Raw genomic sequence first — 16,652 nt, forward strand, 5'->3', positions numbered from 1 at the left:
TGTTCAACAGAATAAAGAAAATCATAAAGGTGAGAAAATGGTGACAGTTTGCATTTTTAACCCTTTAATGCAAAACTTGCATTTTACCTTCATACATTTGTTGCATTTAGTTTCAAGTGACAGAGAAATAAAAAGATAAAAATGAGACAATTAGTTCATTACTGTACATTTTCTTTATTTTAATTTCATCGTTAGCACAGGTCTAGAAATGCAGCGGGAAGAAAGAGAACTTCCTCACGGGGGAGAAAGACCGACACTACAGGAAAGAAGTGACGAGACAATTGCGGGATTAAGATGCGTAAATACATTTCTACAAATTTCCCATCAGAGAAGAATGACACTATGCTACTTAAAAGAATCCACACACCCTCAGGACGTCACAAGATCTTCTTGAATATTCCTTTGTTAAGGTATATATAGATACATATCGCCTATGTGGTGTGGCCTCGCCGCGATGAGAATCTCAGGTGTGTGTGTGGCGACTGATGCGGGGCCTTGTTGTAGGCAACCAGATAAAAAGGTTCAGTTTAATTCATGACATGCATATAGCCAAGCAAAGTATGCCTTCTAATAGAGCAAGCTGGACCAACCGCTCATTGTTATGAACTGATATGACCATTAATATCAATAGTGAGCAATTAGGAACGTTAATGACACGTCGCTCAGACCAAGAAGTTTTGAACTTCATCTTAAAAATCTGAGTTTCTCAAAAGCTCTTTGATAAAAAGAAATGATCTCCACGTTGCACAAAATGACACCCACGACTCTCTCTGCCGGGTTGCCGCCCTCCTCCAACGTTTTGCTTCCGACACACACACACACTCGTAGACACAATCTTCTCATTGACAAGGTGACAAAACTACATCAGACCACCACCCGGTCTCTCAGACACGAACACGGAGCGATGGTGATCCTAGTTGGGAAGAAGCGTTTCAGTCCGACTGGAAGGTGATGTGGGGCCGGAGGAGGGTGTCCAGCAGTGTAGGTGGCATGCGGCTTTGCGTATCTGTATGCAAGCGGGTGTAGGTGTTTGTTTGTGTATGCATGTGAGTTAAAAAGCCAGCTAGGGTCCCCTGCACTAAGAGAGTGCTGTAGTTCTGAATAGTGACGGCACGGCTACAGGCCCTGCCCTCCCAAATCTGAAGACTGGTCACTTCCACTGGAGCCGCTCTGCGCTCGCTTTATGTACAAATTCAACAGTTTCAGCTGGGAAGAGAGAAAATGTCATGTTATACATTACTCTATAAAGACAGAGCGATAGTGAGAGTAAGGAGGGGGAAAAAAACAGACATTTAATAAGAGGAAAGTGCTCACCTTGCTGCCGGACAGCTGGCTGAGGTGAGGTTTCAGATCCTCTCCGATGACAGCATAGACGGCCCACAAGGCAAAATACACACGCCTTTCGTACTACCTGCTCTCAGAGTTATCATAACCCTGCGAATGAGAGAAAATTACAATCAAAACATGCAGGGACCAACTTTAAAATGCCCCATTTATGCCTACAATTCTCTTACAACAGGTTTACAAGCATCAAAAACACTTTAATTGTCTCATTATTTACATTGCAGCATCATCTCTTTTCTCTCAGTGTCTGGAATGGTTCAATCAAGAATTAAGTCTCACTAAACCCCTCCATTCTGAGAGCCTGCTCTGCTCGGATTGGTCCGATGGCCCAGTCTGTTGTGATTGGTCGACTGCTTACAGTGTGTGTCAGAAACGCTCATTACTGTGGAAGTTTAGTTCGAAACGGGGCACGGATTGCATGAAAAAATTGCTAATCTGAAAGCTGTCGAGCGGACTCGGGTGCGCACAGAAGTGCCGTTTACTCTGCTGCGCATAATAGCACCAAATAAAAAAATTAAAACACACTATATATTGAGTTCTGTCATGTGGCGTGCATGTTTGTGATGTAAAATGAATGCAAGTGCACCAGGGAATTAACACCTGCTCACACCAGGAGAGATAACTATATTAGAATCCATGCCAGTGTACAATAAAGTTCTGTTTCTTCTGATTGGCTGGCAATGCTTTATCATTCATCAAATGGTATCTGCAAGGATTTCCAGTCAGGATTTAGATCGTATCACAGTAGGCTACTGAGACTGCTCTAATTAGAGTTACAAATGATTTGCTCTTATCATCCAACCGTGGTTGTATCTCTCGATTAGTGTTACTGGATCTTAGTGCCGCATTTGATACTATCGACCACAACATTCTTTTGAATAGACTCAAATTATTTTTGCATTAGTGGAATTGCATTGGCATGGTTCAAATCATACTTATCTGACCATTACCAATTTGTAGCAGTAAATGAAGAGGTGTCATATCAATCACATGTTCAGTATGGAGTACCACAAGGCTCAGTACTAGGACCGTTGCTTTTCACCCTGTACGTGCTACCCTTGGTTGGGAGATATCATTAGGAAGCATGGCATTAGCTTTCACTGTTACGCTGATGATACTCAGCCCTATACTCTAGAACCTAGAAAGTCTTTGTCGTCAGTTGGGAACCTGGGTGTGCTCTTTGATAACAATCTTTCATTTGAAAGTCACGTGTCTAGTATCTGTAAAACCCACTGATCTATATAGAATGACTGGATAGCTCATGACGTCAAACAGTGAAGCCACCGCGCCGCCATATTGGGATTCCCTAGTGAGCTCACGCGTTCTATTGAATCAATAGGAAATGTTATGATTTGACTGAAAAAACATTGCCTAACGAGACACAGTTTTAAAATCTTAAGTCTCCCTGTACATTCTCACAACGCAAACATCCTAAGCATTTAAATGGGTATTTGTTTAAAGTCGGAAATTTTTCCTGCTTATTAAAAAACGGCAATTTCTTTGCAAAAGGAATAAAAAGCTGTACGAAAACACTAGTCGGCCTTCACTGAAGAGCTATCTTCACAGGTAAGAAAAACAGTTTGATACTAATAATTAAATAGTGAATGCTAAAGACCAATATTTTTGTGAATTGGTGAATATTCAGTTGAATATTGTTTCGTGGCCACGAATTAAAAATACCTCAGCACGATGTTCCCTTGTTTTACTATATTGTGGCCACGTTGTAATTCGTTAAATCAAAATGAGGGAGGAATTAGTTCAACGTGTCCACAATTTTTTCAAACGAGTGAACATAAGTCGTCGTAACAACGAATTACTTATATCAGTGGACAGGGCGCATAAGAACAAGCAGAGAGAGAGAGAGAGAGAGAGAGAGAGAGAGAGAGAGAGAGAGAGAGAGAGAGAGAGAGAGAGAGAGAGAGAGAGAGAGAGAGAGAGAGAGAGAGAGAGAGAGAGAGAGAGAGAGAGAGAGAGAGAGAGAGAGAGAGAGAGAGAGAGAGAGAGAGAGAGAGAGGCCACGCGCAGCGCACTCTCACCCGCCTTCAAGCAACACGAGCGCTGTATTGCTCTCTCTCCCTCACGCTTATCAACATTAATTGACACAATAGTAAAAAGTCGGAAGACTGATTGTGTTTTATAGATTAGTAGTTTGTTAATATAAAGTGTTTGTTTAGCAAGTACATGTTCAGGAAATGCATAATGGGTTAATGTAACGGTAAACGGACTCTGCACGAAGCTCTTTTGAAGCTGTCAAATGGTGTCGCTATTGGACACTTAATTGTGATTTTAAGTGAAAGGTTTCTTATAGGCTACTGTTGACTGTTTTATCGTTGTTTTTTGAAGCAGCAGCAGCATTACTCTTGCCTCGGAGAAAACAACACGGGCATAGCGACAATTTTGCATATAAATTACTACTTACAGTGCTTGAATTACAACCTATGGGCAGTTTTTCTACATCCTTTTGTAAACGTCGTTTTACACTTGTATGCTGCACAGCGGGTCAACTTAAAAGTGCCGTCGGAGCTACCAATCTCTGTATAACAGCCGTTGGAGCCCTCCGCTGGTAGGGAATCGTAAGATGGCCACTCGAACACTTCCGGTGGCTTTAGAACGTCATGAGCTATCCAGTCATTATATAGATCAGTGGTAAAACTGCATTCTTCCATCTTAAAACTATATCTAAATTATGACATATGCTCTCAATGACAAATGCGAAACAGTTAGTTCATGCGTTCATGACCTCAAGGCTAGATTATTGTAATGCTCTACTGGGTGGTTGCCCTGCACGCTTAATAAACAAACTCCAGCAGGTCCAAAATGCCTCAGCTAGAGTTCTTACCAGAACCGGGAAGTATGACTATATTAGCCCGGTTCTGTCAGCACTGCATTGGCTCCCTATTAAACATTGTATACATTTTAAAATCTAGCTAACTACCTACAAAGCACTAAATGATTTAGCTCCTCAGTACTTGAGCGAGCTCTTAACGCATTATAGTCCTTCAGGTCTATTGGGATCTCAAAATTCTGGCCAGTTGATAATACTTAGAATATCAATATCAACTGCAGTCAGTAGATCCTTTCCTATTTAACACCCAAAGTCTGGAATAGTTTTCCTAGCCTTGTTCGGGAAGCGGACACACTCTGTCAGTTTAAATCTAGACTGAAAACACATCTCTTTAACCTGGCATACATAAAGCACATTATCAATTTCGATAATTCAAATCAGTTAAATTATTGTTAGGCAGCATAAATTAGGTCAACCGGAACCGGTAACACTTCCTATAACACCCGATGTACTTGTTACATCGTAAGAAGAATGGCATCTACACTAACATTAGTCTGTCTGTCTCATCCTTAACCCGAGGTTACCGTAGTCAGCCGGATCCGGTCCGTATCCAGATCAGATGGTGGACCTTCACCTAGACACGACCAAAACGCAGCCCTGAAAGTCAGCAGAGACCGTGTCAACTAGACAATCCCTGCGAAGGCCTCGTCGACACGACAGCCATTGGCACAGATCCTCAGCATAGATCACAAGAACCAGACAGGTCCTCCGCACAGACCTTATGGCCAGCTTTGGCTCCATACCGGCGTGATGAATCGATCTTCAAGCAAAAGGAACTGGATGAATATATGAACGCTACCGATCCCGATCTGAATTTTGACTTGTGAAGCAGCCTGGATCATGACACCGTGTTCGTTCGTTGGCCAGAGGAAAACCTTTACAACGGTACTGAATCAACACTGAACTGACTTAAGCTGAACGACAGCCGAATCACGTCATTTTCCTGTTATCACTGTAAAGCTGCTTTAAACTAATATTTATTGTACAAAGCACTATATAAATAAAGGTGAATTGACCAGCTGGGGAAAAAATCCTTTTGAAAGTGACTCCAACGATATCGATCCTGTGTTATCATTATAGTTGTGGACTTCCCTATTCTTATAGAATTAGAACGATTATTAAAACTTCATAGTTATTGTTCCCTGCCATATATATATATATATATATACACACACATATATGAAGAGTTTGGTTCCAAAACGCGATAAATCCATTTTGATTAATTTGAGTAAAAATGTGTTTTCTTTACCAAGAATGTGGCAAGATGAAAACCACTATTTTCTGTTTCAAACTTTCACATAGCATCTTTAGGTTATAATAACAAAAAAAAAAAAATCTAATCCAGATTTTGATTTCAAAGATTTATTATAAAAACTGAAATTTTTTTCCCCAAAATGCAATAAATTCATGACACTTTTTTTTCAAAATGCAATTAATCCATTGAATCAATATAAAAGTTATTTTTCATATTGAAACTGTTGAAAATACACAACAAAATAAGTTGATCCACATATGACAGCCTCTGAACTCGGTCAATATCTTATTACAGGCACTGGACTAAAAATACATACAATCAGCCATCGCTAGGAAATACCTCCTGAACTTTTTTGACGGCGATCATCTGTAAAATGGCTTGGTCCTGCTCGGTTTTCGTTGACTTTGAGTAAAACAATTGAAAGTTTTTCAAAAGATCCCCAGGGGTTAACGTGTCAGCGTGACTGAAGTTTGATGCTGTCGTGTCGTGTGAGAACAAACAACAGCCGGCATTTTTCCTCCTCCCGCGTGCCTCGTCTTCTTAATCTCCTCACGTAAATGATTAGATTTCGATGGCTTACGTTTCTTCCCTACCGCAGAAACCACCACAGGTTCATCAATGCCGTCAAAATTATACACATTTTTGTTTGATTGTTGATTAAAAAGTTCAAAGTAGATAGGAAAAACTAGGATGCCAGGTGTATTCAGAGCGCCGCCGTCACTGTTTACAATGCGTGGAATGATGCGCTGTGATTGGTTGAGCGGATTTATCGCATTCTGCAGAGAAAGGAGACTGGCGTTTGTCGCGGTTTGGAAAGAAAGGGAGAAAACATGAGAGAATAACACGGCGGATATCGCATTTTACGTAAAATTTAAAATGGACTTTTCAATACCGACCCTATACAATACTGATTTTTGCGGGAACTAAATTTAAAAAAAAATGGCGTTTAGGAACCAAACTCTTCATATATATATATATATATATACACACACACTAGCGTTTAAAAGTTTGGGGCCAATAAGATTTGTTTTTCTAAGAGGTCTCTTATGCTCACCAAGGCTACATTTATTTGATAAAATTGCAGTACAAACATACCTTTTTTTCAGGATTCTTTCAAAAGAACAGCATTTATTTGAAATAGATATAATTTGGATATTTGTCAAATGTCTTTATTGTCATTTTTGTTCAATTTAATGCATCCTTGATGAATGAAAGTATTAATTTCAAAAAAAAAAAAAAAAAAAAACCACTTTCGAACGGTACTGTATATAAAGTAGCCTACAGTATTTACCTGAATGAGCCCAGGGACGATCTCTGGGAGCATTTGAACGAGACCCTCTTTGGGCAGCCGGTCGATGACTTTGGTGAGCATCTTGATGGCAGCCAGGTTGATGGGGTAATCTGCCGACTGGATGATGGGGCATAGCACCTTGATACACTGATCGGGACTTATTGAGGTTGCCAACATAGACGCCCCCTCTTCTGCGGCCCGCACCACCTGATTCAGAGAGAAAAGGACATTTTGTGTCTGGGTTTAGACTTGCGCTTTAGTTTAGGTTGTCAATCTGTCTGTGTGAACTGTGATTTTTGGGTGAACTATCCCTTTAGGGATGCCTGACCTCTTTGTGTGGGTCTTTATGTGCTTCCAGGGTCTTCATAATTGTGAGTTCCGCATAGTTTTTAAAGCGCCACGGCTGCCTGTTAAGGATTTCCTTTAACACCCGGAGTGCTAATGCCCGAATGACGTGCTGAGAGAGAGAAATAAAGATCAGCAACTAAATTTGGTTGTCCTCATGACTCACATTAGAGTGCGTTTACAGCAGTGAGTGTATGTTTGCGATCACCTCTCCATCCCCAAGTGTTTCCAGGAGCAGAAGGAGGATGGTTTTGAAGTGCTCGTCCCAAACATGCAGTTGTGTTTCTCTGATCAGCCGCATTAGCTCACACAGCGCGGCTTTCCTCTCTTCCACTCGTTCGCTGTGATTCGAGAGCTCCTTTAGGAGCTCAGAAACCACCTCAGACTGGTCCACACCACTGTCTGTAACACCATCAGCAGAAAGGATGTAAGACACACACGGGTTTACATGCATACACTTGACCAAGCAGTTACAGAAGTGCATTACCATCAGTGAGGCACTCGGCATCCTGGTCTGCATCTTTCACGCTTTTATTAAAAGGGGAGGAGCTGAAGGAAGAGTCAGAGTAGCTGACTGGCTGGTGTTCCCCTTTTGGGCGGGGACTCGATGAGAAGAGTGGCATTGTATTTAGCAGAGATGTCTTGTTATCCAGCGCCGTCCGACCAGATTCTGTGGTTTGATCACAACCCTGTAAAGAGACACATACATAATACATTCACACATTAGTGATATGCTTTTAGATTTCAGTGTATTTTATAATCTGATTAGACTGCTCTCTGGAATACTTGATTCTAACTGGTCAATATCCACAGCGAAAAGTCAAACGGTTTTATATAATGAGTGCTTATCTGTATCACCATAGCCCATGGTAAAATACCAGTGCTTTCATTTCACTCTGCAGTCTTTGCCTTTTTATATCAAGTCATCTCAAGTGTTAATGTAGTATTATTTACATAATATTATAGTATTTATTAATATGAGAATTTAATTAGAATTTATTTTAATTTTGTTGTGCTTTTGTCATTTTTATTACTTAAAAAAAAAAAAAAATTATATTTAGCATGATTTTATTTTAGATTCAGTTTTAGTTATAAGTACCTCAACTTAAATTTGAAATGATGATTTGGCAACTAACTGAAATAAAAATAAGATTAAGTTTTGTAAGTTTTTTCCATCAATAATTTATTTTATTTCAGCTTTTATAGTTTGTTTTAGTTAACAATAACAATACTGCAAATGATGCAGTATTAAGTATTAAAAAGGAACTATTATGCCCTTTTACAAAGTCTTGATTTTAGTTTTGGGCTCTACTAGAGTTCCAGTCTTTAGGGTTCCAGTCTTTATGAAGCCCCTCCTTCTGAAAAGCACAATGTGCTCTGATTGGTCGGCTGGACCATTGTGTTGTGATTGGTCAACTGCTTAGAGCGTATTTCAGAAACACGTGTTTTGCTTTTCTTACCTCTTCTCCCCCATCTCCATCTCTTTTCCGCGCCGGCTCTGTCATGTCCTCTTGGCTGCGGACGCTGAAGTTCTGGATGGCCTGACTGACTCCTCTTAGGGAGCTGTAGATCTCCTCAGAGTTCATGTTCTCGGTATCGTAATCAAATGCACTGTGAAATGATACACACACATAATTTACATGGAATGTTTAGCTACGCAGAAATGCTGAGCAAACGACTACATAACCCAAATCACAGCATTTATGGAGTGAATGAATCTCTGTCAATGTTTTATAGTTTGAGACCCAGTGGCGTACCTTGGTGAAGGTGTGTTTTGTGATGTGTTGGTAGGGGATGTTAAAGGGCTCGACCAACTAGCTGGTGATCTTGGGGTGTGTCGGGTGAGTGGGCTTCCCATTGTAGCCTGCAAGATAAAAAAAAAACATGTTAGTGCAGACAGAAAAGTGGTTCAGAAGCGGTTTTTAAAGGGATACTCCACTTTTTTTGGAAATAGGCTCATTTTCCAACTCCCCCAGAGTTAAAGAGTTGAGTCTTACCGTTTTCGAATCCATTCAGCTGATCTCCGGGTCTGGCGGTACCACTTTTAGCATAGCTTAGAAACTTTGCTGCCGTACCATGAGTCCAGCAGGCGTAATGATATGATGCAGCGCCTGAAAATAGTCCCCAGCTAGATAACTTCCAACGTGACCGGGACTAAGCTTGTCTAACCTATTAGACCTATTTTCAGGCGCTGCGTCATATCATTACGCCTGCTGGACTCATGGTACGGCAGCAAAGTTCCTTGATTATTACGCAGGAATGAGAGTATAGTTCCTAGCCATATCAGCCTAGAAAATCGCAACTTTTCATTTTCCGTCGGTCTTAGTACACGATGTAACTACAGAAGAGTCAAGTTTTAAACAGGAAAAATATCGAAACTCTTTGGTCATTTTTTTTGAGAGAGATGCTAATGGTCCTGTCCGATTCAATGATCTATGCTAAGCTACGCTAAAAGTGGTACCGCCAGACCCGGAGATCGGCTGAATGGATTCGAAAACGGTAAAACTCAACTGTTTAACTCTGGGGGAGTTGTAAAATGAGCCCATTTCCAAAAAAAAGTGGAGTATCCCTTTAAAAGAGTTTGTTAATCACCTGGGCTGTGTTGCCTGTGTTTCGTAGGTGGTTCTGCAACAATTTGGTGGCTCCATCCTGAAAGGTTTTAGGTAGTGCTGCGAGAAGCATTGTGAACTCTGGTGTGTTCAGCTGGAACAGTGAGATCAACACCGACTGCGCTGCCTGTAATCAAAGCACATAATTAGGCCTTCAAACCAATCAACACCACCAGAGTAGATCTAACAAACTATAAATAATCAGATCTCACGTTTAAAGCTGAAAATGTAGAAACATTTGAAATATCATTCACGTAATAAGCACATAATGTCTTGTACCTTTCTGACATCCGAGCTCTTGGGTTCGGTGGTCCACGTAATGATACGAGACACCGCCAGTCTGGTTTCGCTCGAGTTGACAAAATCCTGTGGCTCCATTTGTAGTGTCAGTGTTTCTATGTACTTCAATATGGCCACCTTCACCTGAAACATCATTCTTATGTTACAACTCTGCAACAAAATCATCTAAAATCATATTATGTCATCCAAAGACAACAGTAGCATTCACTCCAAAGAAAACATTGTACCTCAATCAAAAACCCTCCTTTAAATCAATCTTCTCCACATAAAGACCAATCAGAATCACACGTTTCCACACATCAACGCTGCAGACCATCCGTTACAGACAAGCACTTAATTACAGCTATTCTTAAATCCATGAAATGAAGCAAGACAGCAGGGGGAAGTTGGGACGAGCATGACGGGTGTGATTGGGCTTGTGTGTTTGTGTTGTGCCCTGCTCTCGTTCACTGACGCCCCCCTCTCTCAAACATCATCCTGCTTCTGTCAACACTGACTGATCAAGGCAATAACTAGGCCCTCAACAAGCACTTTCTCCCACATTTTCTACACTACCTTTCAAATGTTTGGGTAATTTAAAAAAGAAAAGTTGTGCGCTTAGCAAGGCTGCATTTATCTAATATGAATAAAATATAAAGTAATATTGTTACAATTTAAAATAGTTGTTTTCTATTTGAATGTATTTTGAAGTGTAATTTATTCTTCAGTCACATGATCCTTTAGAAAACATTCTAATATGCTGATTTGCTGCTTAAGAAACATTTCTTATTATTATTATCAGTGTTGAAAACAGTTGTGCTGCTTCATATTTAGAGGAAACTGTGATATTTTCAGGATTATTTGATGAATAGAAATAGTTGCAACATACATTTCTATACTGTCAATTTGATCAATTTATTACATCCTTCCTGAACAAAAGTATAAATTTTTTTTGTTTATTATTTTTTTTATATCTTACTGTAATAGTGGTGAATTACGGGCGGAAATCTGCGTATAAAGATTCCGTGAGTTACTTATCCCTGTCGGATAATTCTGAATAGAAGTCGAGCTAGCTTAGCTGAGGGGGTTTTAGTTGTGGGAGCTGCGCGTTACAGAATTGCTTCCCCTGTGTCTCACTGACCTGTACTGCTTGGTTCCACAATTGGATATTTTCCTGCAGTGTGCAAGCATGCCGTCGCTTTCTGAGGGGAAGCAATTCTATAGCCCCGCCCCCGTACCAGCAACAGCGCCTTCTCCCCGGCTTCAGAGAGAGAGAGGGAGAGCACGTCAATGAAAGGGAGCCCTGACAGACACGCAGATAAGGGGGAGAAAACTGGACAGGGTGCGGTGATCAGTCACACTGCTGAAAAAGAGATGGCGAATGTGAGGTAGATGAAAGGGGAGATGGTTTGGTTAGAGGGGAGTTGGGCAGATGTGGTTATGGGATTGGTGTAGGGCAGTGTTTCCTACAGGGTTTTCTTGTTGCAGCCGATGACGTCGACACAATTTTTGACAACGCTATTTCACAGTGTTCTTGCTACATGTAGTTACTATAGTAATAACTATAAATTATGAATAATTACATGCAACTAACCCAAAAGTAAGTACATGTAGTTAATTATTATTACTCAGTACTTAAATGTATAATAACACTGTATCATGGACACCTTACAAATAAAGTGTAACCCAATTTTTCCCCCTAATTTTTTTTTATTCAAATAAAATTGAAGTCTGAAACTCAGATATGCAATTTGTAAAGTTTTTTCCCCTCACATTTATCAATATATTGTCATTTAATGCTCCCTGTTATTATTGTGAATTTAAACAATTACATTTTTTTTTTGGAAATTAAAATAATGCAAAAATAAGATGAAAAACCTAGAAATTAGAAATTTTATCTTGACGACAAGCTAAAAAAATAAAATAAAAAAAACGCTTCAATTAAAGCACTAAAAAAATAGTTATAAATAAATAAATAAATATTTATTTATTTATAACTACTAATGACAAACAAAAATGAATAAATTTAGTTATAAATAAAGTTATTAAATACTACTAAAATAACTTTGGGACCCTATCAATACGAGACAAATGTGCATTTTTAGTATTGTAAAAAAAAAAAAAGAAGAAAAAAGACAAAGACTTTCAAAAAACTTAATCTTAAACCGATTTAATGGATTAATTACTAAGAATGGTAACAATTGAGTGATTGGTTTACAAATTCAACAGTGCAATAGCAATACAACACCGCTAAAATGGTGGCTTTTCATATTCATCCGCGGTGCAGGAAACACTGAGGTAGAGGTTGGGAATTCTTATGCAAAACAATGTCCTTGTGGTTTGCATGAGCTTTAATGGAGGGGTAACAACAACAACAACAACAACAACAACAACAACAACCTGAGTACATTGAGCCAGCACATGACATCCTGTAGAAACTCCAAAGCAAGCACTTAAGCAAGACCTGACAGCCATGTCAGGTTACTTTAACACTCACTGAAAGCAGAGCTTTCGAGAGTCAGTCCTAGTCGCCCATCCATACAGTGTCACTAAAAAAAAAAAAAAACCCACTTACCTTTAAGTTTGGTGTCTGTGTTTGGTCAACGGTGAATCTCATCAGGATAGTGAACTGCAGATCATTCGGGAAAGATTCTCTGAAGAAAGACACAAGAGAAATGAATCATTCTTGAGAGCAGATATATGTGGACACTTGATATCAAGAGCATTGTAGAAATAATAGCTGACAGGGTTAAGGTCCTTGCACACTGAGTCCCAAATCTTCGCATGTGTTTTTTCGTATTCGTGAATATTCGTGATTCGGTGGCTCTGAATTGTCAAAACACCATTAAATATGCTTGCTATGGATGAAAAAAAAAAGTAGAGTCAGAAAGTTTCAGAGACAGTCTGCAAGCGTGATCGACATAACGTGAGGTATTTATTTTTTAACGTGCGAAAATTTCAGATGCGAATTTCGGACTCAGTTTGCAAGGGCCATTACACATTATTTCAATAGTCCACTTTAGACATTACTCTGCAATGTACATGTCAACTACCAGTCATTAGTGTTTAAAGGGATACTCCACTTTTTTTGGAAATAGGCTCATTTTACAACTCCCCCAGAGTTATAGAGTTGAGTCTTACCGTTTTCGAATCCATTCAGCCGATCTCCAGGTCTGGCGGTAGCACTTTTAGCATAGCTTAGCATAGATCATTGAATCGGACAGGACCATTAGCATCTCTCTAAAAAAAAAAAATGACCAAAGAGTTTCGATATTTTTCCTATTTAAAACTTGACTCTTCTGTAGTGACATCGTGTACTAAGACCGACGGAAAATGAAAAGTTGCGATTTTCTAGGCTGATATGGCTAGGAACTATACTCTCATTCCTGCGTAATAATCAAGAAACTTTGCTGCCGTACCATGAGTCCAGCAGGCGTAATATGACGCGGCGCCTGAAAATAGTCCCCAGCTCAGTAGACTATAGGGTCGACTATTTTCAGGCGATCGACTGAATGGATTCGAAAACGGTAAGACTCAACTGTTTAACTCTGGGGGAGTTGTAAAATGAGCCTATTTCCAAAAAAAGTGGAGTATCCCTTTAAGTAGACTGTAAGGTTAGGGTTAGTAGAAAAAGTTGGCATGCAGTTGGAAAGTTTCTTCTAGTCAGTGTAATGTCTGTTGGGGAGCATCAAAATAAAGTGTTAGCAGTCATTAAGCAGACAGTCTACTAATACTCTGAGAGCTAGATGACATGTAGTTGCAGTTACTTATAGTTAGTAGAATGTCTAAAGTGGACTATATAAATAAAAGTGTTAGAGCTTCCGATTTTTCCATGCAACACACCTTGTGACGTCTAGGGCTCTCTGTACTTTGGCTTGTACTGAGCCGAGCAGGTCCGCTCCCATTTTCTTCAGCAGTTGTGTGAGCAGCACAAACAGCCAGTCCTGCAGATCCTCCTTATGAACCACAATGAAGTCCACAAGCGTCTCCAGAAACATGCTGAACACCTGTGCAAACACCATCAGCAAAATAAACATCAGATCACAACAAAAGTCAAATCAATAAATGAACAAAAAAAACGCATGACCACGTACAAAAGTAATCAGTTTTGATTCATGCATTCATCTTGTCATTGTTCATTTGTTAGAGATAGTTATGGCAAATATTAATGTTGCAATGATTTTTATCCCCAAGTAGGAAAATATATAAACAGTGCCAATGTCATGTTCCACCTTCATCTGAAACTGTGATAAGCAAAATAAAAAATTCCAAAAACGTAAAAAATTATCTCCAAATGAATAGCAAAGCGTAAAGTAACTAAAAGACCCACTTTTTGTGTAAAGGCAAATGGAAACGGCACAAATTGTGCATTATCATGATGGTCTCTACAGCTGCACGATTCTGGATAAATAGAATAAAAATATATATAAATAAATAAAGATGACAATTCTCCCATGATTCAGAACAGACAACTAAACAAAATAATTTACTAGAGGTTGTGACAAAATGTTAATTGCATAAGACTATTTAAATAATATAAAATTTAAATACTGAATAACTCAATGACAAATACATTTTTTTAAGGTCAGATGTCGCCACCTACTGGTGTAACGATGTATTTGACTATCTTTATTTGAAACGTCAAGTTACTTTCAAAATTATTTACTCTATTTTGATTGAACATTCAGATTTAAATGTTCGCTGTGATCGTACTTGTCAAAGGTTTAATAGACATCGTTGTCAAATCATTGTTATTTGAATGTTATTCTCTGAATCGAGATTATGATCTTTTAACGATTAATTGTGCAGCTCTAATAGTCTCTACATATCAATAGTGATACAGGGAAGTAATATAAAATACAGAAATTTGGGGAAACTGCATGTTAACAAAAATCCACTGATAGCTTTGGAATATTTGAGAATTCTCTACGTGGAAGAGAATCAAATGATTTTAAATTGCACATAATGATTTAACCACCAGTTTCTTTAGATGATAAAAGGCACTACTTGGTTATTTACCTACTTTGGGGAAGAAAATCAGAAGATTTGTCTCTTTAAAAACATAAATACATTCTGAAACATCAAACATACAGATTACTGATGAGATATTGATGTTTATAATAGACACTTTTTAGATGTACTTGATTAGTTAACAGCAAAGCCACAGATTAATAGCAGGATCAACAACATCTTTGACATCACATATTCACCATCCTATTTTTGGTTACTGATTAGTATATTAGTAAAGTCGATTGCCCTGTTAGTGCTCAGTCCCAAAAACACAGCCAAAAACTGAATAAATGTTTTCCAGCTATTTATTAGAGCAGCATCTCACAGTTTCTGGATATAGACACGGCACTAAAACAAACAAGCAGTGAAATAAAAATGGGAAAAATAAAAAAATGTGCACAAAAGTTAACCAAACTTACTCTCTACAGTTCCACCACAGGGAAAGGCATGAAAAGAAACAAACACACTGGTGAATTTCCGCAACTGTGAGACCATTTTTGGAACAACATGAAATTAAAAAATCTTTGATTCAAAGGTCCACTATGTAACTTTTGTCACACATCATCAATCCTTCTTCCAAAAAGTGTTTTTGTCTTGCTCCGATTCACTATGTTATATTCGCATGTTATAAGCGTTTATATTTTAGACTAGACTGGATGGTTTTCACAGTAAATTGCTTCTGTCACTCGCCCATGTGTGTCTCGTCAGATCCGTCATTTGAGAAAAGTGGCTCCGGCTACTTTGACGCGTGTCTGGTGTGGGAGCGGCAGAGGTTAATTGAGTGTGTGTGTGTGTGTGTGTGTGTGTGTGTGTGTGTCTGGTGTGGGAGCAGCAGAGGTTAGTTGAGTGTGTGTGTGCATCTGGTGTGGGAGCAGCAGAGGTTAGTTGAGTGTGTGTGTGTGCCTGGTGTGGGAACAGCAGAGGATAGTTGAGTGTGTCTGTATGTGTGTGTGTCTGGTGTGGGAGCAGCAGAGGTTAGTTGAGTGTGGTGAGTGAGTGAGTGAGTGAGTGAGTGAGTGAGTGAGTGAGTGAGTGAGTGAGTGAGTGAGTGAGTGAGTGAGTGAGTGAGTGAGTGAGTGAGTGAGTGAGTGTGTGTGTACCCGTTTTGAACAAACGCCGCACAGAGGAGAGTCTGTTGGCGAAAAGAGAACGAGACCGAGCTCGTAATAAAACCTGAATCAACATTGGCTTGGCTTTTTGTAGATAGTGAGAACTGAGGGATTTGAAAGGAGATGCTGTAAAAGGAGATGTAAAAGTAAACGGTTTATTACTCGACAGGTGAGTAAGGGATTTTATTGAACAGATAAGTTGCAATATGTATGTCTTTAAAGTATGTATGACGTATGTATGACTATGAAGTATGTTTAGAGTCGTACGACTCGGCTTGGCTCGCCTAACTTTGGCTCGGTTTGCTTTTTCACAGCAGTTTAGAACCGCTTCAAAGAGGGTGGGATTATAGACTGATCATTATAGTTGCCTCGCCTCTATTGCCATGACATCATCGTAAAAGAAAGTTGTTTAAAAAAGTAATGCAAACAAATGATACTTCGGTGGCTGTTGCTGACTATTTAAATATAGCGGGTTTGGCGTCTCGTGATGCAAATCCAATGATGCTGTTAGTGACCAATCAGTGATCTGCACTATTTACACATCACATTCCAGTATCGGTACGGC

General features: G+C 39.4%; 1 protein-coding gene across 1 annotated transcript in view; it reads right to left on the minus strand.

Moving 5' to 3' along the window:
• Positions 1-154: 154 nt before the first annotated feature.
• Positions 155-16,652, minus strand: part of clasp2 (cytoplasmic linker associated protein 2) — a 63,061-nt gene continuing 46,563 nt past the window's right edge. Inside the window, 14 exon segments of the mRNA XM_082185820.1 lie at positions 155-1,206; positions 1,315-1,377; positions 1,379-1,408; positions 1,411-1,434; positions 6,736-6,942; positions 7,064-7,192; positions 7,289-7,482; positions 7,568-7,769; positions 8,541-8,691; positions 8,838-8,944; positions 9,673-9,816; positions 9,969-10,112; positions 12,544-12,622; positions 13,812-13,975. Of these exon segments, the coding sequence (XP_082041946.1) occupies positions 1,117-1,206; positions 1,315-1,377; positions 1,379-1,408; positions 1,411-1,434; positions 6,736-6,942; positions 7,064-7,192; positions 7,289-7,482; positions 7,568-7,769; positions 8,541-8,691; positions 8,838-8,944; positions 9,673-9,816; positions 9,969-10,112; positions 12,544-12,622; positions 13,812-13,975 (1,728 nt within the window). The 3' untranslated portion in view covers positions 155-1,116.

Source organism: Leuciscus leuciscus (assembly GCF_965113295.1).
Source record: "Leuciscus leuciscus genome assembly, chromosome: 12".
Classification (NCBI taxonomy): Eukaryota; Metazoa; Chordata; class Actinopteri; order Cypriniformes; family Leuciscidae; genus Leuciscus; species Leuciscus leuciscus.